Here is a 27,334-nt window from a genome sequence, read left to right as displayed (position 1 = left end):
GATAGGATCTCCCACCTGGAACACCCCTCTCCTCCTGTAGTGCCTGGTCTGGAAGAGAGCTAGCCACCTTCACTCTGAGCCCCTCACCCAGCCCCAGGTCCTGTCGAGGCCTAACTCATCAGTGCTTGAGGCACTATGGATCCCTCCTCCTAGTGGCAGGGGCAGGGGCAGGGGCAGGCCTGGTGAGACCAGCAAGGAACACCCATTTTCTGACCCTGGTCTGAAAAAAGGGCTTGAATTGGCATATGTGTGTGTGGCATCATGGTATTAGCAGCTTAGTGTAGGTATGGTGCTCAGCACCTGCTGTGGGGAGTGTGTACACAAGTCAGTGTATCCATGGCTTTGACTCCATCTCTCTCTCGTCTCAGGAACCCAGAGCAAGGCCAAGCTGGGTTGGGGCTCTGGTCTAATCCTTTCCTCCCATCCCCAGGCCAGAGGTACCTGCAAACTTGGCCCCAGCCCTAGGCATCCTCAGCTGAGGAGCTGTGGTGGGGTGGTTTCTACAAGGGGGCTATACCTGAGCAGGCCTGGGGCAGCGAGGAGCCCCTCCTCTGAGAAGAAATCAGAAGGATCTTGGAATTCTAGTTTGAAAACTAGAGGTGTGGGCAGGGTACAGGGATGGACCAAAGACTGGGCACCCTGTAAACCCAAAGCCTGCTCCTCTCCCGCTCACATGGAGTCCTGACTGTAATCTAACATTGGGGTGAATCTTGTACCCCACATTTCTAGTCCTGAAGCACAGGTCCAGTCCCTAGTCACGTTCCAAGTGGCCTCCTTCAGGCAGCTTCCCGGACTGCCCAGGCCCAGAACGCTCTGCGCTCTGTGCCTTGTAGCTCAGATGAGCCCCAGGCCTGACCTACTAGAAGCCCTGGACTGTATCTCCTGGATGGCAGGGATGACAATCTTTCCTACCCCAAGGATAAAGTCTGGCCACCTCCCTTCTTGCATCTCTAGCCTCTATGGGTAAAACCTAGGCATTCGTGGAAGGCAGCTCTGGAGATGACCCTTGACAGGCTTCTCCCATCAGGATTCAGCAGCCTCTAGGACTGACTGGACATCCCCATGTGGGACCTGCCTCACTGGAACCCCTCAGTCCCTGCAACTCTGTCCCTGGCCTCCAGGGAGCCCTATCCTCCAAAGCAGCAGAAAGCTCCACACGTCTGCCTGAGAACTAAACTGCCTCTCCCCACCTATATGGATGCCCAACTAGAATTTCTTCCCTCCTCCAGGCCTAGAAGGGGAGAGATCCTTGGAAGAAGGAAACCCTCCCAAAGTGGGTCTGTTCCAAGGACTCATGAAATGGTGACGTTTAATGAGAACCCCCCCCACCCTCCCACCCCTGTATATACAACTATAAAAAATTCAAATACAGCAAGTTACCATTGAGTCAGACTAGAAGGGACTGACAGGGCATTAAATACTGTGGGGTAGGAACAGGGAAAGGGGGGGGCCGTACAAAATGGGCAGAGGTGGGGGAGTGAAAAAGTGTGGGCACTGGGGGGAAGGGGTGGCTGGGCCCCCCCAGTGTCAGGAGCTTATAATCTGATGGTGGCAACAGAGACCCTGGGACAGACAGGAGGCTGGGGCAGGAGGAGAAATTATGGATGTGAGGGGATCCCCTCAGGGCTCCTGGGAGTCGCTGGCGTTGGAGGTTCCAGCCCAAGGGGCCAGGGTGGGGGTAGGGGTGGGTCTTTGGTGGGTGGGTTGGCTGCAAGGTCCTCCTCTCCCGAGGGAGGGAGGAGGGCCAGTGTGGTGTGGCAGGGCTAGGGGGCGGCAGGCCCGGGCCTGCCGGGGTCTCTACAAATTATGTCTGAAGAGAATGCAGAAGGTCCTCCTGCCCGTGTGCAAAATAGAAATTGGGGTCTGCGGGCTCAGCTCCGGCCTCCTGCTCCTCTGCAGGTGCGCTGGCATGTCCTCACGGGATGCCGGGCTCTGGGGAGACAGGGCAGGGGGCTGTGAGGGATGAGGGTGGGATAGGGATCCCCTCAGGTTCCCCTCTGCCACCCAACCTTACTTGACTTACCAGATCAGGAGACTGTTGGCAGTAGCGGCAGCAGCGGCCAGGGCCAGGGTCACAGGGACGCCGATTGAGAAAGGTGTCAAGGTTCCTCCGCCGCTGCCCAGCTCCCCAGGGTCACAAATCTTCGTGGTGGGTGGGGGTGCCAGTGAGCTGGTGGTGCTGGTCGTGGTCTCTGGGGAACATGGGGGTAACTCAGGGCAGGGCCAGGGATACAGTCCAACCCAGCTCTGGGGGGTTTTATGAGGTGTATTGTTCCTGCTCCCTGTGTTAGACAGTGCTGCCTCTCCCATCAGACAGCCCCTGCTTCCTCTCTCAAACACATCCTGCCTCACCCATCAGGCAGATCGTGCTTCCCCAAGGCTCACAGATGACCCCTCCACCCAATGGCCCCTACCAAGAATGTCCAGACAGCAAGGACCAGGAACAGCATGGGCAGGGCAGACAGACAGCAGTGAAGCAGCCACAGAGTGCCTGGGGTAGAGGCTCTAAGGCTCTAAGTCCTGGGAGGAGTTGAAAGGCACAAGATAGAACCAGGCAACAGTGCAGGTCACTGAGAGAACAGGGGATGGGGGATGGGCTCACCCGGAGCCTGGGCCTCAGTGGTGAGGTGTCGTGGCTCCTCAGTCCAGGGCGTGGCATGGGCAGCCACACTCCAGTCACTCCATGTCCCAATCTCATTGTCCTTGGCCGCCACCTGGATGATGTACTCCTTCCCAGCATAGGCATCTGTGATGGTGTGCGCTGTGCCATCTGACAGCTCTACCTGCAGCCAGACCATGGGATGGGGGTAGGGGGCCCTGGGGGTCAGGAGAGTGAGGCACCCCCAGAGGAACTGAGAACACTTCTGAGCAGAGAAGAGTGAAGACCCCCCTGGAGGAAATGAGGGCTTCCTTGGGAGAGAGAGGAGATATTAAGAATACTCCTGAAGGAAGGTAAAGACATGTCAGGGAGGAAACCCCGAGAGAGGGAAGATGATCCTAAAGGAGAGTAAGAAAATCTTTAAGGAGACTGGAAGCACCCCCAGGGGAACAGAAGGAGGACTTTGCTCATTGTCTCACTCTGTTTTCATCCCAGCTTCCTCACAGCCCTCAATCTGAGCCCTGATCTCAGCCCCTGCCTGGAGGTGATAAGAGTAACAGGGTAAGAATGGGGATGGTGATATGCTGCCCTCTCCCATCAGGAAGCAGCATTAAAACAAAACAAAACAAAACAAAACAAAACACAAAACAAAACAAAACAAGCAGCTTAGAAGGAAGGTTATGAACACAGTCATGGAACCAGGCTTCCTGAGTCCAAGTTTTAGTTCCACTCCTTACAAGCAAGTGACCAAGTTACTTAACCTCCATATGCCTTGCTGTGCTGATCTGTAAAATGGCATTTACGATCTATCTCACAGGGGTATAATGAGGACCAAACACACTTCAATCAGCTCTGTCATCATCATGGGTTCCAGCTCAGAGCCTGGCTTCCCAGTTGCCCAGTGCATCCACTTCCTCCCATTCAGGAAGACCTCAGTATGGTCGACACCCTGCCTGAGGTGGACTGGGGTGGGGTGGGCAGCTCCCAAGAGGCAGGACAGGAGGGCAGCTGCTCCATTTCCTCCTGGAGGCATCGCCACCCCACCCCTGCGGAGGCCAGCCCTATTCTGCTGGTCTCCCCCACCCTTCAGGCTGGCCTGCCTGTCCAGCGCCCCTCCCAGTCCCAGGCTGAGCTCTGGTTCATCTCAGCGGCACCCGCTGCCTCATTAAGCCTCCTCGTAAACAGGGGCAGCCGGCAGGGGCGGGCGGGTGGGGGGGGGGGGGGGGATGCTGCTCTGGGCCATGTCTGGCTTCAGGGCTTTTTTGGTCCCTGTTCCAATCTTCCTTCCCAGAAAACTGGGGTCTGGGCTACCTACCTGAAAGGCTGTGAGTACATGTGCACACGTGTATGTGCACTCATATGTGTGAAGGTGTGTCTAAGTACAGCAAGAAGCCCCTCCAATAATCCCCCCTCCCGCCCCCATCCCCATGGCCCTGAGGTGGCAGGCACTGGTAAAGGTCAGGGTCAGAGTGAAAGTCATTTGGGGCCCAGACCTGAGCTCAGTAAGTCCTACTCCCAGACCTAGAAGATTGGTGGGCCCCATAGACTCTCCTCCCCTGGGGTTGGGGCCCAGTTCCTCCTCTGGTCCCCTACACCCTTTTGCCCTGCAAAGACCCCCTCTTGCTGAGTAGTCCCAGCTCCTTCAGCTCCTTTTCCCTCTTGTCAGGATTTGACCCTCAGGCCTCTCCTTTGATTCTATCTCCCCAGATCTTCACAACTGTCTTTCCCCAAAGGGAGAGAGCTATGAAAAGCAGATCAGATTACTTATTGGTGGGCTTATGGTGGGCACCATACCTCTAGGAATGTGGCCCAGGAACCCAATCCTTTCTTGGCAGCCACATCTCCTAAGACTGGGCCCTTCTTGCTGGGTTATCACTGATCCCTTAATCCATCCCCTTAAGAGAATGGCTCTTCCACTGGCAGGAATTCTCTAGTAACTGGCATCTGCCTAGCCTCAGAGTCCTCCATCCAGTCGGCTGTAGCATATGTCAGGCATGCCCTTCAGCCTCCCTGCTGAGTTAGGGCAAGAACAGAAGATTCAGGGAACCCATGCTGGGTCCCTGTACTTGCCTCCTCCTTGTCCATGCTCAGATAGCCCCTGTGAGACCTCATGGTACCCATTCTTGTATAATTCCTGGCCTGTATATTTCATTTCCTCCTGAAAATCCAAACAATGTTTTTTCTCCTCACCCCTCTCTACCCCCTCCCAATCATACACCTGCTCCTTTCCAATATTAAGGATAAGGGAGAGTAGATTGTATTCAGAGCAAAAGTCAAGCTCAAAAGAGCCATAAATCTAACCAACCACAATGCCAATGAGATATGGAACAGGGAAAGCACATGCCAGGTCATACGTATTTTTTACCACAGAGTCTGCATATTTTGCTCTGTCCACATCAGTATGGGGGTCAGTTCTGTGGTGCATGGCCTTGGCATGTTAGTCACATGCATGTATGGAGCATGGTTCCTGCTAGGAACCACGTGTATGTATACATGCTCCCATGTGTGTGGTGGGCAGTATGCCAGGTCCACTATGAGGCGTGTGCGCTGCGATGCGCAGGGCTGCTGCCTGTAGCTCGTTAGCAGGGGAGGGGGGCTTGTGAAACTAGACCCTGGTTATTAGCAATGCATTAGGCGCGGGCAGCTGGCCAGGCGGGAGGGACTCCGGACTCTGTCAGGGAATATGTGAGCAGCCTTTGTGGGGGCCAGGCCTGCAACCCGGACAGGCACCCTGGAATTGAATTACGCACTTTAAAGGCTAGCTGGAAGTGGGGCATGGGGAGATGGGGCTGGAGCCTGGTGGGTGGGTTGACCCCTGGGTGCCAGCCTGGGTTGGCCTGTGGCCCAGCCCCAGTCTGAGCCCACAGACCTCATGGGCCACAAAGAGCACCTACAACCCTAAGGGCCCTGGAATGTCAAAGGAGAGAGAACCTTAAATCTTCCCCAAACCCCTAGCTGCTCCCCTGAGCTACAGTAGCTTGATCAATACGTACTGAAAAGGTAGGTAGCCCAGACCACAGCCTGACCCCCATACCAGCCCTTATCCACTGCCTAGTTCCCAGCCTAGACTACCTTCTGATCTATAACCTTGAGCTGACCCCTAAGCTACATCTGACTTTGGAGCCCTGACACTAATCATGGCCTGAACTCTTACCCTGGAACAAACTTGCCTCCACTGACTGATTCTGATCCCTCGAACCCTTGAGACTATGAGTCCTTGAGGATAAGAGCTGTCCTGCTCCTTGGGTCCAGTACAAGCCCACAGCCTGGGCCAGAGTGTATGAGGGAGATGCCTGATCACAGAGGAGAGCCAGAGGTAAGGAAAGGCAAATACTAACTAACTGCCTTGCCTGCCATCTCTCTTCCAGGATTTCTCCCCATTACCCTGGGTGCCACAAAAACAGATGTGTTCCCATCACACTAACAGAGGTCACTGGGAACCCCTTAGGGCCTCAGATCAGGATACTTCCCTCAGACCCATCCATCCTCCCAGGCCTATCTGATCCCTTCTCCCTGAGGAAAGCCTCTCTGGCTGCCCTCAGGCTTCACATTGGAACAGCTATCAGCTGATACAGGTCGTATGGATATGCCGCGTGGCTCTGATTCTGGCACTTGGGATCTGGGCAGGGCAGGGCACTCACATGCTGCCACTGGTCCAGGATGAGGGGTCGGTATCGCAGAAAGAACTTGAGAGGAAAGGACTCAGGGTCAGGCCAGGTTGAAGGGGTCTGCCAAGTCACCTCTAGCCGGCGAGGGTTGCTGGGAACTGGTCGGGCTACCACATTTTCTGGAGGGTCAGGTTTCACTGTTAAGGAGACACAGCTTCATTACCACACTAATCTCTGGAAAAACCCCACTTTGTCAGCCCCAGTCACCATGTCCACCATCTCATATTGCCAATTCTTGTCATAACTGTCATGGTTGCCACCCCTCTTCTCTGTTGTCAGTTCTGGTAACCACCATTAACAACCATCTCATTATTTCAACCTCTCACATCCCTATTCCCACCAAGGACTGTCCACTACAGTCACTGTCACCAGCTCATGATAATGATATCCCAAATTTCATCCCATCATCCCAGCCCCATGCTCATGATGACCAGCATCCCAATTACCAAGTCTAAATGATGGCTCCACCATTACCAGCATCGCCTCCATTGTCATCTGGATCACCCCCTCCTGCACCAGCATCATACACTCCCCTCAAGCTCAGCATTTCACCTCAACTCTTCCAGTTCCAAATTGAGATAAAGTCTACCCTGGAAGAGTCTGGGTTTGAAGCTGCTCTGTGGGTCAAGGTTAAAAGACAGTCCACAGGTGTGGCAGATCTGGGTTGGACTCCTGACAGGAGTCTAAGGGCCCAGCTCATGTAGAAACAGTCTGGCTGGGGGATTCAGCCATGGCATGGAGGGCAGGCAGAGGGTCTGGCTGAGATGGAGAAGAAGCAGGCAAGGGGTCTGGCTGGGATTGGGGCAGGGGCAGGCAGAGGATCTGGATGGGGTGGAGCAGGGGCAGGCAGAGGGTCTGGCTGGGATTGGGGCAGGAGCAGGCAGAGGATTTGGATAGGATGGGGCAGGGGCAGGCAGAGGGTCTGGCTGGAGTGGGACAGGAGTAGGCAGAAGGGTCTGACTGGGATGGGGGTGGGGGTGAGGGCGGTATCTGTCCCAGTCCTGTCTCCTGTTCTGACACCTCATTCATCACAGGCCGTAAGGAAGCCATTAGCGTGGGGCGGGGGGTGGAGGCTGCAGCTGCACAAGGGTCTGGCCCAGCCTGCCCCCCCTCCCCCTCCTGAATACTCTGGGAGCCAGAGAGAGTATGGGAAGAGCTGCTGGAAAGGTCTCTTGGCCCCTACAGGTAAAGGACACCCACTCAAATATTCACAGGTATATACATGCCATGAACATATGTACACACGTATATACATTCCACATATACCTATGCACACATGTGACTATCCCCACCAATGCTCATATATACCTCTGGCACACCCCCACTCACACACTCCCACTGGAGTATGTTGCAGGGACCACCCCCCTCCCGACGCACCAATGGTGAACTCGTCGAAGGTGATAGCTGTGGCGTTGTGGCCCAGGGCATTGCTGACACTTATCGAGACCTTGTACTTGATGGTGGAGAACAGGTGCATGTAGCGGATGTGGCAGCGGTTCTTGAGGGCTGGGTCCTTCTCACAGACCATAATTTTGGAGCCATGCCTGGGGAAGGGTGAGGCCCAGGCACTGTTACCAACATCAAGAGTCAGGTGGGGTAGAGGTTGGGGGAAGGTCAAGCCCAAGGCTGGGCTAGGGTCTGGACTGAGGGCATGGTGGGTGGCTGAAGGAGAGGTCAGAGGTCAGGGTTGAAAGCGGGTCACAGGCAAGTCTACTCACAGCACGGTCACATTGAAGGTGTTGGGGATGTAGGTGGGGGTGGGCAGATGCCAGCTGCAGTAGAAGCCCTTGGGGTAAGTGTTGGAGCGGCAGCTGAGCACAGGCTCCCGCGGCGGCACTGGGGGTGAGGACAGCACGGTCAGGGTATTCTTGGAGCCCCTAGTCCCCTGCACTAGTGTGGGGACAGGTGGGCCCCAGAACCCCAGCTCTCCCCCCTTCAACCCATCAGCAATGCCAGAGGTTGGGAGGGGTGGCTGTCAGCAAGGGTCTGAGGCTTCCCAGGCCGCAGACAGCCAGATGTTTAATTAAAGAAAAACAAGGCCTATATGAAGAGGGAGCCCCCCCCACCTGCTCAATGGAGGCGGGAATTGTGGGGGAACAGGGGGCTGCGGGCCTCAGCTCATCAATCACAGGATGGAGATGATGTCTGGGGGAATCGGCCCCAGCCCCACATCTCCTGACACGTTGTGTCCATTCCCAGAGAAAAACTGTGCAACAGAAGCTGGGGGGTGAGGGGGGGGGAGGGGGGCGCGGGGGCAGATGGTCCTGATTGGGTCCTCTGGTTGCAGGAGTAGTCAGAGTGAGCTCCCTGGAGAAGAGTCATCCCAGGCTTCCCTTCAGTAGAGATTAAGAAACACAAGGAGAGGCCTGGTGGTTCCACAGGAGCAATAGCACTGGGTGGCTGTACATGTGGGTATCTGTGTATAGGTGTCTAGGTGCGTGGGTATATATGTTACATGTGTCTCTGTGACATGAATGATCCACAATGGAATGTAGAGGTATCTATGGGCATGGCTCAGAATGTGTGGCCACGTAGGCTTGCATGTGTGTGCATATGCCTGTTGAGAGGAAGCTACTGTTCCCTTGGTATATACCTCACTTCCAAGCCCTAGCCCCCAGCTCCTCCATCACAGACCCTTTAAGCAGTTCTTTACTTGGTCAGCAGCTGCCTTCATTCTAGCATGGGGAGTCCCAGAGAGGGATGGGGATCTGCCTGGGGTCACACAGCAAGCTAGAGTTGGGACTGAACTCCAGGATGGGGATACCCACCCACATGACCACACATACACACTTGGGAAGTCCTTTCTGCTATCTAACCACACTTCTTGCTGATGTGAGCACTTAGCCCAGCTGTCCCACCCTTAGGCATTGGGTAAGGCGTGAGGACAGCCGGCTCAGGTTCCTGGAAGGAGGCAACTTCTGTGATCTGACCCAGGCAAGGAATGTCCGTCAGTGGCTCCAGGGACACTGACACCTCCCTCCTGTGCCCCCCCCGCCCCACCCCCTGCCTGACAGGTGGACAGGAAATGGGAGGGGGGCAGTTCAATAAGCCAGGGACTGTGAAGGGGGGAGTGCATGTCTATGCTTGCTGAGTGACCATGGTGACACACAGGGAACTGTGGGCTTTCATCCACAGTGTACACGTGATGGTGACTGATTCTGTGTGATTGCATGTACATGTCCATTGTGTGTGAAGTATATGTGTATTGGGGCTGAACCCCTAGGGCCCAATCTGGCTTTGCAGCAAGAAAGATGAGGGGTCAGAGAGGCATCTGGGAAGCTTGGGTGAATGTAGCAGCTAGAGTGGGCTATGCTGTGGGCAAAGGCAGCTCCATGCCCCAGGGCTGCAGGGAAGAGCCAGAGCCCAGCTGAGCCCCCACAAGGGGCAACCTGCATTCTATCCACTGCTGTCTGCCTCCCCTGGGAAGCTTTCCTGGCCCCGTGTCCATCTTGTGTCTGTTCCATGTTCATCCTGTGTGCCTCTGCTATCCCTTCCCTATCTGCCCAGGGGCACAGAGGCATGGGGGTGGGGTGGGGGGTGGCCAAGGACACAGGAAGTGCCTTGTGGGGGCCTGTAGGCCAGGCCAGAGTTGGCAGCCACCCCAGGAGGAAAGGACATTCCGAGGTCGGCTGAGAAGCCTCCACTCCCCCCTCCTGCCACCCCCCTCCTTACCCCCAGCTTCAAAGGAGAAGGGTGCTGGGGGTGGGGTGGGTACTGAAGGCTGCAGAGTCAGCTCCCTGCTGCCTGGGACTCTTTGGAGGGCAGAGCGGGCCATGGCACTGGACTCACAGGCCCCCTCCCCCAGCCAGCCTCCCCACTGACCAGTCCCCTACATTCCCTCTGACCATCCTCCCCCCTGAGACCAGCCTCCCCCTCAAACCAGTTCCTCTCTCTGACTGGGCAGGTCATGGGGGACCGGGGGGCCAGGCAGGGCTTTGTCTGTCATCTGGCTACTCCTGCCTGGCCTTGGGCCCTGAGCAGGGAAGGGCTTGGGTTTCCTGACAGGGACCAGGTTTCTCAGAGGAAAAAGGAGGAAAGAAAAACAAAGAAAGGAAGAAAAGGAGTGACTTGCTGCAGCTGGAGCCCAGCTGAGGGGCCGGGTGGGCGGAGGTGGGGGTGCTATGAGAGACCAAGTGTGAGGTTGTGGGACAGTGTGTGATCAGGCCTGTTGTGAGTGTGCTGCAAGATGGGGAAGAAGCTGTTTTTAAGACACTGCAATTGTGAGGCTGTGCGTTAACTCTGAGAGGCTTCGTGTGTGTGACTGAGACTGGGCAGTTGCGTAACTTTGCAATTGGCTGTGTGTGATTCCGGACAGGGCAGTTTGATTAAGACTGTCTGTATGTGTATGGCCAAGGGGCTGAGGTACTCTCTGAGAATGTGTGTAAGTGCACCATTGAGTCTGAAATGTAGTGACAGCAAGACGACATACCTGGAACACTATATAGGAGATGGAGCTTAAGCCTGAATATATTTTTTCAAACTGTGGGTGTGGGAAAGTGCCCAGAAGTTCAAGTATATTCACACGTATGAGCTGAACACCATGTGAGAACATGTTAGAGGCTCTGTGTGAGCAAAACCTCAGAAGTAATTGTGTCATGTCACAGTCTGGTCATACAGACATATTCCTGGATGCCCAGGCATCCCAAGTTGCCCCTTGTGGGGGCTCCTGAGATGCCCAAGTGACTGCGTCAGCCTGTGGCAGGATGTCCTTGGGTCCCATGCGGGGCCGTGTATGCGTGTACATTGCCCCCGCTGGCCCAGGGTTTGTTTGTTTTCCTCCTAATTGGCTTGTTTTTCCATGTCCAGTCCACCAAACCGCATGTTTTTCCTCTCATCTCGCCAGCCTGCCTGGGCTGGAGCCCCCGGCACGCACAAGGCCTGCCCGCCGGCCGGCCCAGAGAGGAGGAGAAACAGGCTGCCCACACCCCTGGCCAGGCCAGATCAGGCTGGGTGGGGCAGGGTGACCCTTCCAGCTCCAGCCCTGCCCAGGCCCCACCCACACTCCTCCTGTCTGGCATCAAATCCATGGCCTGCCCCAACCTTATCTCATGACATCTCTCAAGGCACCCCAACTTCTGGACTCCCACATACCCCTCTCCTGCCTTCCCACCTGTCCTTTTCCCCCAGACATCTTCAACCACAAGCTGCTCTTTCCTTCTCAGCCAAACAGGGCTGAGGGGGAAGCAGTGCTGAACCAGGGGTTCTGGAGTTCCTTTCCTGACCAACCAAATATAGATATTTAAAAATTGGATAAGGAATTGTCCATTTTAAATTAGTAAATTACTCTGATTTGTTTTAGCTTAAAAACAGACACTGAATCAGCACTGTCTAGTAAACAAAAGGATGCTACTAAAGGTAACCCTGTGATCCCATTTCCTAATGTGGGTGGTCCTTCCATCATCCTGGGTGGGGGACTCCTTTGGGCTGTTTGTAAGCATCCACCTGAAGGCAGGGAGGTGAAAGTAGTTCAAGGATCAGTCTGGTTAATGGGACTTTCAAGAGTATATATATATTTTTTGAATGTTTATTTATTTTGAGAGAGAGAGAAAGCATGCATACTTGAGAGCAGGGGAGAGACAGAGAGAGAGAGAGACAGAGAAAGGGAGAGAGAATCCCAAGCAGGATCCATGCTGTCAGTGCAGAGCCCAATTTGGGGCTTGAACTCATGAACCATGAGATCATGATCTGAGCCAAGATGAAGAGTTGGATGCTTAACCAACTGAGCCACCCAGGCGCCCCTCAAGAGGGTATTTTTAATGATCAGTTTCCCTTAGAAATAGAAACATGAAAATCATATATGTTTAGGATAAATATGAAATATTTTTTGGCTTGAATGACTTACAAATCAGGGTTAACTTTGTCCTGTTTTCTGAGTTCTGGCTAGAAGAATAATTTGATATTGAGGGTTGCCAAACCCAGTCTCTTGTTACTAATATAAAGTGACTGAGACAATCATGATTAATGTGCCCTGTTCCTCTGACCACCAGCTCTTTAGAAGGAAATAAGGCAATGAGAGATAAGTACCTGTTACTATAGCCAACTCATGGCCAGCTCTCCTCTGACAAGCAGGGCCTGGGGAGTGGTCACCACTATATATAAAAGGTCTGGGCTCTGGTGACAACAGGGCAGCTGTGGGCATGTCCTGTGGGTACAGACTACAGACATTACTTCCAGACCCTATTTCCCTCCAATGACCTCTCAAAGAAGATCAAGTCATTAGGAATGAGGGCCCATGATCACCAAGGCCTAACCATCATGGCCAGCTGTCTCCATCCTAAGGGCTTCTGGGACTCAAATTGAGAATACCAGGGTGTCAAATTGGTCTCATTCTTCTTCCATGGCACTCAGTGTATGACCTTTTCCGTGTGTAAGGACGTGGGGCTGGGCTGAGAGTTCCACTTCCAATGGCCCTCCCTCATGGTGGGCCAGAGAGAATTTAGGTAGGCTGGTCCTGTATTTCTCAAGCTGGCCGACAGGGGTCATTCCACCCTTGGCTTGCAACTAAGATGGCTGGTTATGATTGCCATCTCTCTAGTTTAAACACACAGAAGGCTTTTCTGTGTGAAAATGAATATCCCTACCAAAACATATTCTCACCCTTCCTCTAATCCCACTGGTGTGTCAGTGTTTTGTGGATAACCATGGGGAAACTTTCAGTCTAACATTTCCCATGGCTGTCCATACCAATCTCCTGACAATGGGCAAAAGGCCTGCTCCCAGGTCCCTCAAGCATCTCCTCCCCTCAGCAGCTCCCAGGGAATAAAGAAACCATCCTCAGAAAGTGGGGTGCATCACAAAAATTGGATGAGGCCAGCAAAACATGAATCTTTGGCTCAAGGAGAAAAGAAGTGAGCCTGTGAGGAAAGAATATTCTGTTGGTGGGTGCCTCTGGCTGAGATCCAGGTGCCTGCTCAGCTGACCCTCAGCAACAATGATAAGCTCATCATTTCAACTTCTCCAACCTGTCTTCTGAATCACATTCACTCACTCCTCCTTCTACCTTCCTGTTGGCTCCTTATCTCTTTTTGTGGCTCATCTCTCTCCATCAACCCTTTATAAAGTGATGGTCTTGAGGGCCCAGTTCTGGGTTCTCTTCTCTCCTCATCCCAGAGTCTCTCCCTTGGTCATGTCATCACCCCATCTAAGGCCTTTCTTATCCCATCCCCAGCCCAGGTCCCTTCTGAGTCCTAGACCCTCAGATCCACTGGCTATAGCCATCAACTCCCAGATGTCCCCTGAGTACCCCAACCCAACACATCTATAGCAGATGTTGGTGGTGCTGCAACAGATCTCTGGCCCACACCTACTGCCCTCTTCTGCATTTATTTGCCTAAGAGCTTTCATTGGTCACCAAAATCTGCATTGCCTGCTGAGGCATTAGGCCAAAGTGCAGGGGAATTAAAGCATCCCTGCCCTCACCCCCAGGAGACTCTTTCAACCAAGGATGGACAGGAGTTGGTATATAAGCTTCTGAGCTCTCTCACGCCCCAGGCAGGAATACTCCCAAGGTACATGTCTGCCTGGGCTCTCTGAGTTCTCCAAGGTTAAGGTGCAGCTGCCCAGAGGGTAAGTGAATAATAGTGACTGGATAACTGTCTTTATTGGTCACCTTAACTTCCTTTTTCTATCACTTTCTCATTTCCTCACTGTGTTTCTGCCACCTGACAAACTGCTTGCATACAAGTTCTCATCTTGGAATCGGATTCTCAGGAAACCCAAACTAAGACTACCTGCATACTACTGTCCAAATAGAATACACTATCTTTTCTTCCACTGACCCTTCCACCTTGCCTCTGTCACAGTGATTGGTAGCACTAACTGTCTTGATGCCTCCTGCTCTCTATTCTCCTGTCTTCTCTACCTCCAATCTACCACCAACTCCTGGAGGTCCAACCAGCCCCTCTCAACTTCCCCAACTCCATGCCCCAGTCCCTGATCCTCATCATCTCTCCCGCACCCAGCAACAGCCTCCTTCCTGCCCTGGCACTGCCCCATCCAACCTGTCTCTCTTCACCACAGTGAGAAGGATCTTTTAAGAAGGTAACCCTGATCATGTTACTCCCTAGCTTGTAGGATCATGATTTGCCCCATCCCCTCCTTTAGCTCCCTTTCCTCATTTACACCAGCCCCCCAGCCTTGGAGGCCTTTTCATGCCCTCCCAGCCTTGAAGTCCTATAGTCATACCTAGCTCTCTGCCAGAAGTGACTTTTTCAATGTATCTTCCAAATCTCCCAAGTCTCCAGTGTCTTCCACTCCAGAAAGCCTTCTTTTTTTCCTTGGAGCCTCCCAGAGTGCCTATTCCTATACCCACAGAACCAGCCTCTGTGAGAGCACACCATGGAGTTGGCTCGCTCCACCTTGGAGCGGTGACCCTAAGATTCCTCCCTACCAGGCCCCAGATAGGCCATGCCCTGCCAGCCCTCCCCTGCTCATCTTGTCATAGGCAGTATGATTTTCGGATCTCAAAGACCTGCAGGGGTGGGGTGGGGGTGAGATACCTGGGCAAAATGCCCAGGGGTCTGGACTCAGTGGGAAACACCGGGCTCAGAGGTCAGAAGAGAAAGCTAGGATAGGATCAGAAGGCAAGGGTCGGTGCTGCAGCCCGCCTCCCCAAAAGGAAGAGGACTTGATCTGAGCTAAGGGTCTGGGCCTCACGGACAGTCCTCTTGAGTGGAGTGGTAGGTCAGGTGAGGGCTTGGGAGCAACACTTACAGCCGACATGTAGTAGGACTTGGTGGCGCAGGTGCCAAGAGTCACGGTGGAAGCAGGCATAGAGGCCGCTATGGCCCAGTTCCAAGCCATGGAGCACAAGCTGAGAGCCGTTGAGCAGGTCAGGGGCTAGGTCTGTCCCATTTACCCTCCATGTCACCGCTGCATCCCAGTTTGCTGTCCCACACGGCAGAGTCACATCTGAACCTAGGCGCTCGTACTGCACGTGGGGTGCCTCTGTGGGGGGTGGGGAGAGCACAGGGCAAAAGTCACAGGTCACAGAGCTGCCCGGGACCACCAGGTGAAATGTGCACGGATGAGACACTGTGAGGAGTCTAGGCCAAGAGGCTCTATGTCTAATGGCCTATCAGGAGATGAGTGCATAAATGTTCTCTATGGCTGTGGAAGTGTATAGGTATGTGAATGTCTCCATATTTGTATGTGTGAGTGCACGTCTGGTGTTTTTATGCATGGGTGGGTGATCTTCTATGTGTATATGTGTGAGAGAAAGTTTGTATAGTGTCCTGGGAGGGGTTAAATCTCACTGAAAACCAGGTCACTTTCAGTCACTAGGTCCTTTAGAAAGTTTTCTTGACCCCCCGTGACCCTAACCTCTTGCCACCTATAGGCCCAGCCCCAATCACTGACATCTGCTACCCAGGCAAGCTGGAGCTGAGGGGCCTTACTTCTGGACCCCTTCCTCTGTTTCTTGTCCCCATCTTTGTCTCCGGTCTTGCCACTCTCCCTCTCCCCAACTCTGGCCTCCCTGGCAAGCTAGCCCCTAACCTACCCTGCTTCAGCTATCCAGGGCTTGGGCAGCAGCAGGATAAGGGAGATCCAGGATGGAAGCCCTAGGGAACTCCTGGCAGCTATCAACTTTGTGAGGTAGGAACTGCTGAGGTGGGGGTTGGGGAGAGTGCTGGGACCAAGAAAGCTCTCTGACCATTTCTCTCCTGCCCCCAGGAGGGGCCTGTCAGAGCCAAAAGCAAACCCCAGTTCTGGCCTCGGCAACCCAGGCGTGATGGACTGAGCCCAGGAGACTGGAGTGGAAGGGTGGGAGGGAGCACCTGTCAAGAGGCAGCACTAGGTGGGGGAGGTGAGTAGGACACAGAAAATCGGGGACACTGATCTACAGACAACAGCAGAGAAGCAAACATGTAGAGCTGGGTGATATGAATCTAATCTCCTCGTTCCTCATCCTGCCCCCCAAGCCTGGAAGGACAGATGCTTCCCAGGTCTCAGCCAGATCTGTGGAGAAAGGGTGGAAGGGGAAGAGCAACGTGAGAGGGGGGCAGCGGTAGGGGGGGCTGCAGGATCCCTCGTTAACACTCCCTTACATCTCCCCTCCAGAGAGCCACCCCGCTGAGTTGGGGGATTTTCAGAGGCAATTCCTGTTAACGAGCCAATTAACTTGGGCCAGTGGCCTCTTAATTAGACTTGTTAACACCACCAGGACTACAGGGGGTAGGGATCCCCCTATGCCACCAGCCACCACCCCCCCATTGCAGCCCCCTGCCTGGTACTGCTTTTCTCTGTGCTGGAACATTTGTCCCTGTTTGCTGCCTCTGTCACCCTTCCTGTGCCAGGGTCTCTCTGTGTCTTCAGGTTTCTCCCCTACTGCCTGTCTCTGTCTTGCCCCTCTCTGAGCCTCTCGGTCCCTGTCCCCTGTCGGAGGAGAGGGAAGTAGGAAACCCAGCCAGCCTTGACCACTCTTCTGTGGGGGCCCGGGACCAGCCAAACAAAGGATGAACGGCGGAAGGGCGGTGGCTGGGGGCCTTAGAGGCCACAGCTGTGAGGCTGGACCAGAGACTGAATGGGGGCCTCCCCCTGACCAGGGGCCCAGTGTCCAAGGCTCAAGCCATAGAGCCCCCCCCTAATCCACCAGCCCTAGCCATTGAGCCCCCCTCCAGCCTCCCTTCTCAAAACTTGGAGCTTCCAGGAAACATGCCAAGCCCCTCTCTCTCTGAGCCCTGCCCCCTCCCTCACTAACAGACATTCTGCATCCAGCTGCCTGAGGAGGAGGCTGAAAACTGACCGTAGGGGAGGGGGCGTGGCCACCATGGTCCCAGCGGCCACACGTCAACACTGACCAACAGCAGCTCAGAACTAACTTGGACCCAATGTGGTTCTTTAGTACTGCAGGGCAGGTACAGCCATAAGATGAGGAAACAGCCACCTAACAGCATAACAAACATAATGGCAATGGGATAACACTCCCAAGCACCCTGTCTGCCTCACAAAGGAGACAGAAACACAACCTGACAACAGTGACAAACCAACAATGTAAGGGCAGGGCAGGAATGAAAAAATGACAACACAATGACAGAAGACAACTACAGAACACAATATGGAGGTAGAGAGGGCAATATGACATGACAATCACACACGATACACACTGTCACAATTGCTACAATAACAACAATGGCAATACACACAGCCATGCAACAGCTCCAAAGATGCCAATGATTTAATCCTTTGTTTCTGGATAGCTCTCCTCCCGCCCTGTGGGTGCCCCTACTGATGTGCTGTCCATTTCAGAAATTAAATCAAGCAGCAGGGGGAGGATGGGGTTCTTGGCCTTGACGCAGTGACAAATGCTCCAAAGGAATCAGCTGTGAAAAGGTTGTTAGAAGCCAGGATGAGAGACAGAGACAGGATGAGGTCATGGACATGGAGAACACAGAAGGACAGAGCTGACGGCTCCCTCACACCTGCGCACACAGGCTCACATGGGGACCACATGCCGGAAACAGTCCCCCCGGGCGTCCTAAGCAACTTCACATCGCCACACACATAGGATAATGACAGTCACCACAAGAAGAACAAGCACACACAGAACAACCATCCACAAGGTCACAGCCACACAGGGACACCATCCCACTTCAGGGATGGTTAACACCTAATACAAGATGATCATATGCATGCACAGGGAGGGCACTGTCACCCAGAGGCACAGTTACACATAAGGGCACAGTCTCACATCTGGGAAACAATTTAACAGGGACACAAACATACAAAGAGACAGAAAGAAACCATCATAATATCACACATAGGGTACAATCTCAATTGCAAGGACAAAGCTCCACAAAGAGCATGGTCACACATAGACAACGTCACACGCAGGGCACAGCCCCCAAGGATACAACCACACAGAGAAATGTATTCAAACAAGGACATGGTCTCACTCACACAAGAGCATAGCCTAATGCACAAAGACAGTTATACTCTCAGAGATACAGACTTAACACTCAAGTCTTTGGTCACATGTGGCTCTGTCTTTACATGCAACACAGGGCAGGAGCCAAGCCAATGGGAGTGGCCACTGGCAGGTCTAAGCAGGTGAGGTCAGCACAAGAGCCCAAGATGGACTGACTGCAGGAGGGGGGTTAATGGGTTGACCTGGTGGTCCTTTCAGTCCCTGCCCACTGGGGAGCAGCCCTGAGGTGAGCTAGGCTCTTTCTGGATCTCAGTGTCAGTCTTACAAGGAAGAAGCCACCAGAGCCTTGACCCACCACCCTCCTTGAACCCACACCCTTGAGGGTGACAAGATCTGCTCTGTGCCTGGGTCCCAGAGGTGCCCCCACCTTCTCTGCCTCTACCTAATCCAGCCAAGGTTGGGGTGGGAGCAGAACCCATCCAAGGGGAAAGCTCCTGACAACTTAGAGCTTGCTCAAAGAGTTTCAGGGTCAGACCTTATACTGATGTGGCCATGTGAGGTGTGCCTCAAATGCAGTTTGAGCGCTGGTGGTCAAGTTAAGAGGGTACCTGTTTCCCAGAAGGGGTGCAGCATCTTGCTCTGTGGGCTGTGTGAAGAACTCAGCCTTCACTGGACAAATGGTAGGGGAAGGGCAGGAGGCTGCCAATGGCCCAGCCTAAGCAATCCCTGCCTCCTCCAATCATTCTAGCTGACTGACCTGTCCCCTTCTTTAGCATGCCTGCCCTCTCCCACTTGTCACCCTGCCCATCCTCACATCTTGTTATCAACCATCTCTGTCTCCATCTTCTCTCTAGGATAGGGGAAAGCAGTCTTGGCCACTGTCTCTCTCAGTGCCTTCCACTACACCCCCCACAAACCCCTAGGGGATCCCATTTCATCAGATTAATATACAGGCCCTACCTATAGCAGCCCCCAACTCCTATCTCACCTGCCCGTTACCCCACACAGCCACTCTAGTAGGAAGAGGAAGAGATTATCAAGCCAGAGATACCATCAGCACGGAACCACACGGAGTGACTGGAGGACTGTGCACATGAGGTATCAGTGGGTCACCCAGCATATCAGTGTCATATGACTTATGTCCTTCTGTGTGTTCATGTGTGGCAATGCCAGCAAGTGCCAGTGTGTGGTCTTGGGTGGATGCACACAGCTGTGTGAGAAGGGTTCATGTTCAGCTCTGGGTGGGAGTCATCAGGGAGCACCATCCCACCCCCCCAGAATCCTCTCCTCCAACACTCACCCTGAGGACTGTGTCTCTGGGCGTAGACAACAGCAGTGGCGGCAGCAAGCACAGCGCAGCAGGCCCACGGGACAGGAGCAGCCATCTGCTGGGAGAAATGGGGATAGGGGATGGCGGGGGAAGGAGAGGCATCAGCCCAGGCAGGAACCTCCTGGGAGCCCCTCCCTATTCTCAGGCAAGACTGGGAAATCCCAGCCCTAGGGCTAGGACACCTTGACCCCAAATGCCCTTCTTAATGGGGCTCAGGATTCTCTTCCAAGCAATAGAAAGCAACATTATTGGCATCTGTAGGCAAACATTTGCTAAGATGGTACAAGGAAACCTACAGTGGTTTGTTGTTCGATAAGGCTGCTGGTTGCAGGATGTAGTCAACCACGGATGAGTTATGGAACATTGGTTATGCTAGGGCCATTTTTATAAAAACAAAAATAACTTTACTGGTGAGGTTGGCTAATTAGCTATAAACATTGCAAACTGAAAGGGTAATGTTTGAACTTAACACGAGGTCTATACTTCTCCAAATTGCCTTGAATGGAAGGCCCCCTGCTGTGCTCCTGGGGAGAAAGCCTGAAACCTGGATGGTTAGAAGCCCCTCATATCTGCACCACCCCCCCACTGGGCTCTGTGATGTTCACAGCACCAGGGTACCAAGGTCAGATGTGGCTTTTGCTTTAGTGTACAGTGACCAGGAGAGAAAGGGTATTTCACATATAAGTCCTTGTTGGGGGACCCAGCCCATCCTTTACCCCAGACATGTGCCCCAGGAGCCTGAGACCCTCAGCCCAGCAGATGTGCATCAGTGTTTACACACACCTACATAGGTACACAAAGCACAGTGAGGATATGTCCCCACAAGTCAGGATGGTTCCAGTGGCCCCCTAATCTGTTATCCTGCTTCATGGGATGGATCCAACTGCACCCCAATCTACCCCAGCACACAATCATACCTGAGGGCAGGGAAATAACTATTCCCTACAGAAAAAGCCTCAAATATGACCCTTCTACCCTAGTGTGAGGAGACAGGGGGACTGTCAGCCAGACAGAAGCAGAGATCTAGAAGAGGAATACTGCCAGACACTCAACCAGGGTGAGTGGTACTGTCAGAAATATAGCCTGAAATACAGCCAAGACACTGGGCAGAGAAACTGCCCAAAACAACCAGACAGAATCCCAGAGAAAGAGCACACACAGTTGGAGATATACTAAAGACACTGTGTGAGGCACAATCAGATAAAACCAGAGAAACAGGTAGCTATAACCAGATAACCAGGCAGAGACATGGTCAGAGACTAACTGACATACAACCAAAGGATCCACCAGAAATACTGTAAAATGCTCGGCACATGCAAGCAAATGTACCACCAAAGAAAGAGCAAGAAACACAGGCAGAGAAACCATCAGCGACACAGCAAGAGAGCTAGAGACACTGTCAGAAACCATGCCAGAGAAACTGCCTGACACACAAGCAGAGAAATACCAGAGAAACTGATAGACACAAACAGGCATACACCCAAAAATACAGCTAGTGAGAGAGCCAGAGACATAGCCAGATGCTCAGTCAGGAAGTATCCACACCACTAAAAACACTGCCAGGGACACTCAGACATACAGACACACTGCCAGACACAGCCAGAGACACTGTCAGAAATACTGCCAGACAAACAGCCAGACATACAGCCAGAGAACTGCCAGAGAAACTGCAAACAGAGCTACAGCAGGGAGGAGACAAATGTGAGTGTCAGCCTGTAGCAGCGGGTGGGAGAACTGGAGAGAATCTGACTTCCGGGGGCTCCTTTATGGGAGAGGGTTCCTGCCTGCCTGTGGCTACACTAACCCCTCACCAGGTGAGTCCCCACATCTGCACCTGGTTGTCCTCCAGCCACAGCCACAGGTGCTCTGACTGCTCCTCCCTGGCACGGCTTGTCTCTCTAGGCCCCGGGTGGCTTTGGCTACCCCTCCCACATCAGTGACTCCCAGGGCCTTAGCTACCACTTGGCCTGACTCCTCTTGATCCTCAGCCACTCCCCTATCTTCAACTATTCCTCAGGCCTAGAAGGTTAAGACAATGGCCAAAGTCACAGTCAGCAAGCAGTGGGGCCAGGAAATGAACCCAGGAACTGTATGAATTCAGAAGGAGCTAAGGAGCAAAGGAGAGGGAGAGAGAGAGGCAAGAGGTTAGAGGCCTACCTAGTTCTCCACCTCAATCACTGAAGGTAGCCCTCAGATAGTCCCCCCCAGCACCTCTGCCATCTGTCCATGTCTTTCTCCACACAGCCAGGAAAATACTCTACCTTAGTGCCAGGCCCCACTGCCTACCACATGGGAGCAGGAATCAGGGTCCTCTGCGGTGCCTCTGCGGAGGCAGAGGGGACCAAGGTTAGATCACAGGATGAAAGAAGAGGGACAGGGTGGCTCTCTGCTCCCAGCTCCTTCCTGGTCCCAGTTGGGAGTGCAGGGGAAAGGAGACAGCCTGGCATGAGTGTGCATGTATACAAGCATGCATGTATGCATGCACATGCAAACACACGCACACACACACACACACACACACACACACACACACACACACTCAGGCCCCCTCAGGGGGAGGGGTGGCTTCTTCATCAAAGTCGCCTCCATCAGCCCGATGAGTTACTGTAAGGGCCGGGCCCTGGGCCAACGGGGCTGCAGCCATGGGAGACGGGCGCTGCTGAGAGCAAGTGCTGCAGAGAGTGGGGGATGGGGTACCAAGACAGACACTGCATGGCTGGGGGCACCCAGAAAAGAGAAAGACCCAGGGAGGGGGGAGCATAGAGACAGGGAAAGAGGGAAAGCCATTAGCCAAGACCCAGGGGACAAGAAGATACCAAGATAGGGAGAAAGGGAAGAAGAGACCCGGGAAGAGAGATAGAGACCACAGGGGTTGGGGCAGGGATTCAAGGGCAGAGGAAGGGATAGATCCAGAAAGGGTCTCTGTGTCTACCCTAGAGTATCTCCCTAAGCCCATCCATCTCCCCCAGTGCAAAAGGAGGATAGTGTCCTTGCAGCGTTCCTGGGGGCTATAGGGTTTCTTTCTCCCTGGAGATATAAGAGTGTAGCTCTCAGGGAATTAGGGTAGACCAAAACCCCACCCTATCCCACCCCATCTCTGCCCCTGCAGATCCAAAAAGTCCCAAACCAATTTCATTTCCCCCTTCCCTCAAAGTCCCAACTGGGTCCATTCCCAGTTAGGGAAGTTGAGGCCAGAGGCATCCAGACTATAACCTCTGCCCTGCCCTAGCTCACCTCAGGCCACCCATTCCAGGGCAAAGAGCCTCTTTCCCAAGAATTTTTCAAGTCCACACCCCATGGCTTTGGGATAGATCTGGAGGATAAATCCCATAAAGCTTCAGATAAGGGCTATGCAAACTGGCTGAGGCTCTCTGTAGACCCCTCCAGGGGGCCAGCCTGGCTTCCAGCCAGCCCCAGCCCCACCATGAGGAGGCAACAGAGGGCACTCCACTAACAAGAAAGGAGGCCAGTACCTAGCAACCCAAACCCTGTTAGCACAAGGAGCCCAGAACCTCTCCTGACATAGAATCTCATAGTGTCATCGTTATACACACATAGGTGACACATCAAGAGACAAATCCTGGGCCCCAATTTACTGTCACTGTCCCACTGTGACACAAAGACACCATTACACAATGATAAAAACACCCAGTGAACAGGGCACATTTCCATAGTTGACAATGACATATAGGGGTGTTGATAGTCTCTATAGTGACAATAATGCAGTGAATGACAGTCACGTTCAATGACACCAACAAATGGGGCAATGATACCTGTTGACACTGACACAATCACAGTGACAGTAATCTCAGAATCAAAGATGCAATGAGACTGACAGTCACATAGAGTAACAATGATGGTGTGTCCACAGTAACACAAGGATGTTAACAGTCAGACTCAGTAACATGGACAGTCATACAGGATAACACCAGCTCACAGTAATATTGGCACCATGGAGGCTGACAGTCACTAGCAGTGACACAGACAGACACAATGACAGACTCCCGATTAGGGAGCAACCTCAATTTCTCAGTTTGAGTCAGGCTTACGAGGGGCCCAAGACCCCTCTTGCCAGCTCCAGCAAACTTCCAGGTGCCCCATGCCCCCCACCCTCATCCCCTGCCCAGCTAAAGGCAGAACCTAAGGGAGGGGAGGTATGAATTTGGAGAGCTCCTATTTATCCCTACAGAAGGTTACACAAGCCCAACCCTCAGGAAACCCTGCTACATCCAGGGTTGAACTGAGGGGTTCTGAGCATCACTGGCTGGGGCCCAGCTCTAAATGTGAGTATTGACGTGCAACAATATGTTCTGAGCTTCAAGGCATTAGTTGGTGTGGGTATGCTGAGGTCAGGTAGGCTCAATCTGGTCTGAACAATGAACGAATAGGGAGGGCCCATGTGGTAGTCCCCAAAATTAAAATCCAACCAAAGTCACTGGCCTGGACTACCCTTGCAGGGACTTACAGCAGGGTGAGTTCAGGAACATGCATATCTGCTGGGGGGCATCTGACCCATGGCATAGCCAAGGTGACATCTCCACAGCTTCTAGTCCCCCTAGGCAACCCCAGACTCCAGAATCCTTCAGTGTGAGGGAAAAGACACTTTGTCCTAGGGCCTCGTCCCCCTCCCCTCTCCCGACAGCAGTTGTAGAGGACCCATCCTGAGAAGAGGCAAGAACACAGGACAGGACACAGCATGGACTGACTTAAAAGCTTAGAGAGCTCTAGAGGCCTCAGACCTGCAGAAGAATTAGGGTAGAGCAAGGAAAAGAGACACCTTCATTTGGAGGTAGAGAGAGAAAATGATAGAGCAGTGGCAGTAACAGGGACAAGGATGTGGTGGGCAAGGAGGAGAAGCACTGGCCGAAGGGGAGCCTGGGAGAGACAGTCAGGGCTGGCTGGAAGCTCCAAGAAGGGGAGGAGGGGCTAAGGCCGAGAGGCCCCCAGATCCCACCAGGCCTAGACAGCCTGGACAGCGTGGGCGGTGGGGGCGGGGGCAGAGGCCTGAGCAGTCCAGAGGGTGTGTGTTGGGGGGGGGTTAAAGGCCTAGGAGGGAGGCCTGGCCCCTGGCAGCTGGCCCGGCAAACCCCCTACTGGGGAAGGGGCGGGCCTGGGTCAGGGGCCAGCTTCTGGGACTGGGGCTGGCTGGCCACTGGGCAGGCTCCCACTCTCTGTGGCGTCTCTACCTTCTGTCTCTGAGTCTCTTATCTCTGGCTTTCTCTCTGAATCCAGACTTGGCCCTCCTCTCAGCTACTAGTGCCCCCACCCCGAGGGGCATAGGAGCCATGCCTGGGTTCAGGATTCAAGCCTTATCTCCTCCTGGGCTATCACATCCCCACTACTCTAGGGTCAAGCCCCAGTGCTCAGGGGAAAGGACCCCACCTAAACATAGGCTCCCATCTCCCTCCATAGAAGGGGGCAGAAGTTGAACACCAGTGGGAGGGGGGCCAGGAGGGAGGCAGAGGGAGCAGTCCCCTAGCTCCAGTCTCTGGCTGAGGTTGTGGAAAAGGAGCGGCCCAATGTGAGTGAGTTGGGGGGGGGGGGGTGGGTATCCGCACCTGCTGTTGTGACCTCCACAGCCAGAGATGGGGGGCCTGGGGGGGGGACAAGATTCCAATGGATTTTGGCAGCAGCCAGGACTCTGAGTGTTCAAACCCCCACCTCCAGCCTCTTGCACCATGGGGACCCTGAGATCAGCATGTGCGTGCCCTGCTGCACGTGTGTACAGGCGTGTTGTGGGGGGAACCTGGGGCCTTCCCATGATGGGCCTGGCTGGGCAGCAGGGAGGTATCCTGGAGAGGTGGGAATCTGAATCCCACCAGCCCATGCCCACATGTAGAGCCCTACTCAGGGCCCTGCATGCTGCCTGGTTACCTGGCATGGGCTTGTATATGCATATATATGCAGGCTTGGGCTTAAGCAGCCCTCTATGTGCAAAAGGTCTTGGCTTTCTCCCTCAAAGGTCATGTGGTCCAATCCCCTTCCCATCAAATGGAGAACAGGAAGGGGCAAGTAAGTGTGTATCTTCCCTTTGGGCACATGGTCTCTGGACAACTTCAAAGAACCTGGGGCACAAGCACCAAATTCCCCATCCTCCTAGCCTTAGTCCAGAATCTCTTCTGGCTTCTAGGAGAATCAGGAGGACCCCGCTACCTAGAAAAGGGCCATGCACCAGTCAGGTTAAGTCTGCAGGGAGTGGGGGGGTTGCTCTTCTTGATGAGACAGACAGCTGCAGCAGGAGGTTAGATAGCTGGAAGAACTCCCATTCATTGGTGGGGGATGGGCAGAGCAATGACAGTGGAGGGGAGCATCCCAGCTGATGAGGCAGGGCAGGAAAGAGGCTGCAAGGCCTTCCATGGAAACAGAAGGACGGACAGAATAGTTTTCCAGACTTGGGAGCTGGGACAAAGACCTATCTGCCTTAGCATCTCTCACTACACCCCATCCCTGGCCCCATGACTGCTATGGTGCAGACACACCCTCTAATATATACACAGAGGCCTATGCTTGCAAGCTTGTGCACACACACACACACACACACACACACACACATACATACACACGGGTGGGGTGGGGGGCAGGGGAGACATTGCATGTGAAGCATTGGTTTCTAACAAAAAGAACTGAAAATGGTCTTTCTGACAGAGCTAGAATGGAGTAGGGGGAACAGAAACTTCGCCTGTCTTCATGTAACAATGTCCTGTTCTCCCTGCCCCCCTAACACACACACACACACTGCACACACTACTTCTGAGGAAGCTTCTGGTCTGCTGGGCAAAAGCAAGCCATCCTTCCTCCCCCTTACTCCCTCCTCACAGTGGGGAAGCCAGAGCAATCTGTTCCTGATGGGTAAACACAGGCATGAGTACGTGCGCACACATGCTCACAAACACACCAGCAATTCAGGGTCACATGGCACCCAGTGCTCACTTCTCCCCGAGATGTAGCACACACTGGGGACTCTCACTACCACCTGGCAGAGCTCCCTGAAGCCCTCCCTACCTTTACATACACACAGCCAGAGCTTCACAGACACACGCAGGCAGCCTCTCACAGACACTGGCACCCATAGTTCACCATTGTGACTACACATCTTGGCCCTCCCACGTGGACGCCCACTGCCACAGCTTCACACACGCTGTGCATGCACACACGTATTACAGTCACAGTCATACACACAGACTCACACACGCTCACTCAAAACAGGCACAGTCTCACATATGGATGCCATCACACATTCAGAACAGTCTATCTTCCACACAGATATCATCGCACCTCCAGAAACTCAGAGTCCCCCAGTCACCTTCAGCCTCTCATGCTCCCACATCCAGCAGTGAGAAATACAAAGATACACACAGAATAGCTACTCCATGCTGGGTCCTTGGATTGCCCGGGCTGCACTTGGGGGTAGGGTGCTAAAGCTCAGGGTAGCCTAAGGAAGAAGGAAAAGGGAAGGAGAAACTTTGTTCATCCCCCAAAAGCAAATAAATATCTGATAACTTCCTAGGTGGCTCCTTCCTCCCCTGACCCTGCTTTCCCAGCATCCCGGAATAAGAGGAGATCCAGGCCAGACAGACAGGGTAAGGTAAGGATCCAGGCCAGACACCCCTGGGTGAAGAGATGGTGGCACTGGTAGCAAAAGCCAGAAAACCCCAGAAATAAGCTCACTCCCCAGACCCCTCTTGCCTCCCCTTAGCACCCCCTCTTCTCCAGGATGAGGATCAGCAACAGTTCTCAACCTAGCCACCTGCTGTATGATCCCAGTCCTCTTCAAAACCTCTCTGTGCCCATAACTATTTATAGTGCACCTGAGTGTCAGGCCTGGCTGCAAGAGGCAAGGTAAGGAGAAGGAGATGCGGCTCAGACCTCAA

The 27,334-nt window shown here is 53.7% G+C and overlaps 1 protein-coding gene across 4 annotated transcripts in view; it reads right to left on the bottom strand.

The window, feature by feature from the left end:
* Positions 1–1,292: 1,292 nt before the first annotated feature.
* Positions 1,293–27,334, bottom strand: part of CNTFR (ciliary neurotrophic factor receptor) — a 38,171-nt gene continuing 12,129 nt past the window's right edge. For 2 of the 4 annotated variants that reach the window (XM_058695056.1, XM_058695058.1), the window contains 8 exons: positions 19,434–19,518; positions 14,980–15,213; positions 7,986–8,103; positions 7,645–7,811; positions 6,241–6,404; positions 2,603–2,783; positions 2,024–2,192; positions 1,293–1,932 (listed from right to left, as the gene is read on the bottom strand). In XM_058695056.1, coding sequence (XP_058551039.1) covers position 1,932; positions 2,024–2,192; positions 2,603–2,783; positions 6,241–6,404; positions 7,645–7,811; positions 7,986–8,103; positions 14,980–15,213; positions 19,434–19,518 — 1,119 coding nt within the window. In that variant the 3' untranslated portion in view covers positions 1,293–1,931. Of the gene's footprint in view, positions 1,933–2,023; positions 2,193–2,602; positions 2,784–6,240; positions 6,405–7,644; positions 7,812–7,985; positions 8,104–14,979; positions 15,214–19,433; positions 19,522–27,334 lie in introns of those variants that run through there. The other 2 variants (XM_058695060.1, XM_058695057.1) reach the window with 2 other exon arrangements.

Source organism: Neofelis nebulosa, chromosome 12 (genome assembly GCF_028018385.1).
Source record: "Neofelis nebulosa isolate mNeoNeb1 chromosome 12, mNeoNeb1.pri, whole genome shotgun sequence".
NCBI lineage: Eukaryota > Metazoa > Chordata > Mammalia > Carnivora > Felidae > Neofelis > Neofelis nebulosa.
This window is presented reverse-complemented; position numbering and strand designations above follow the sequence as displayed.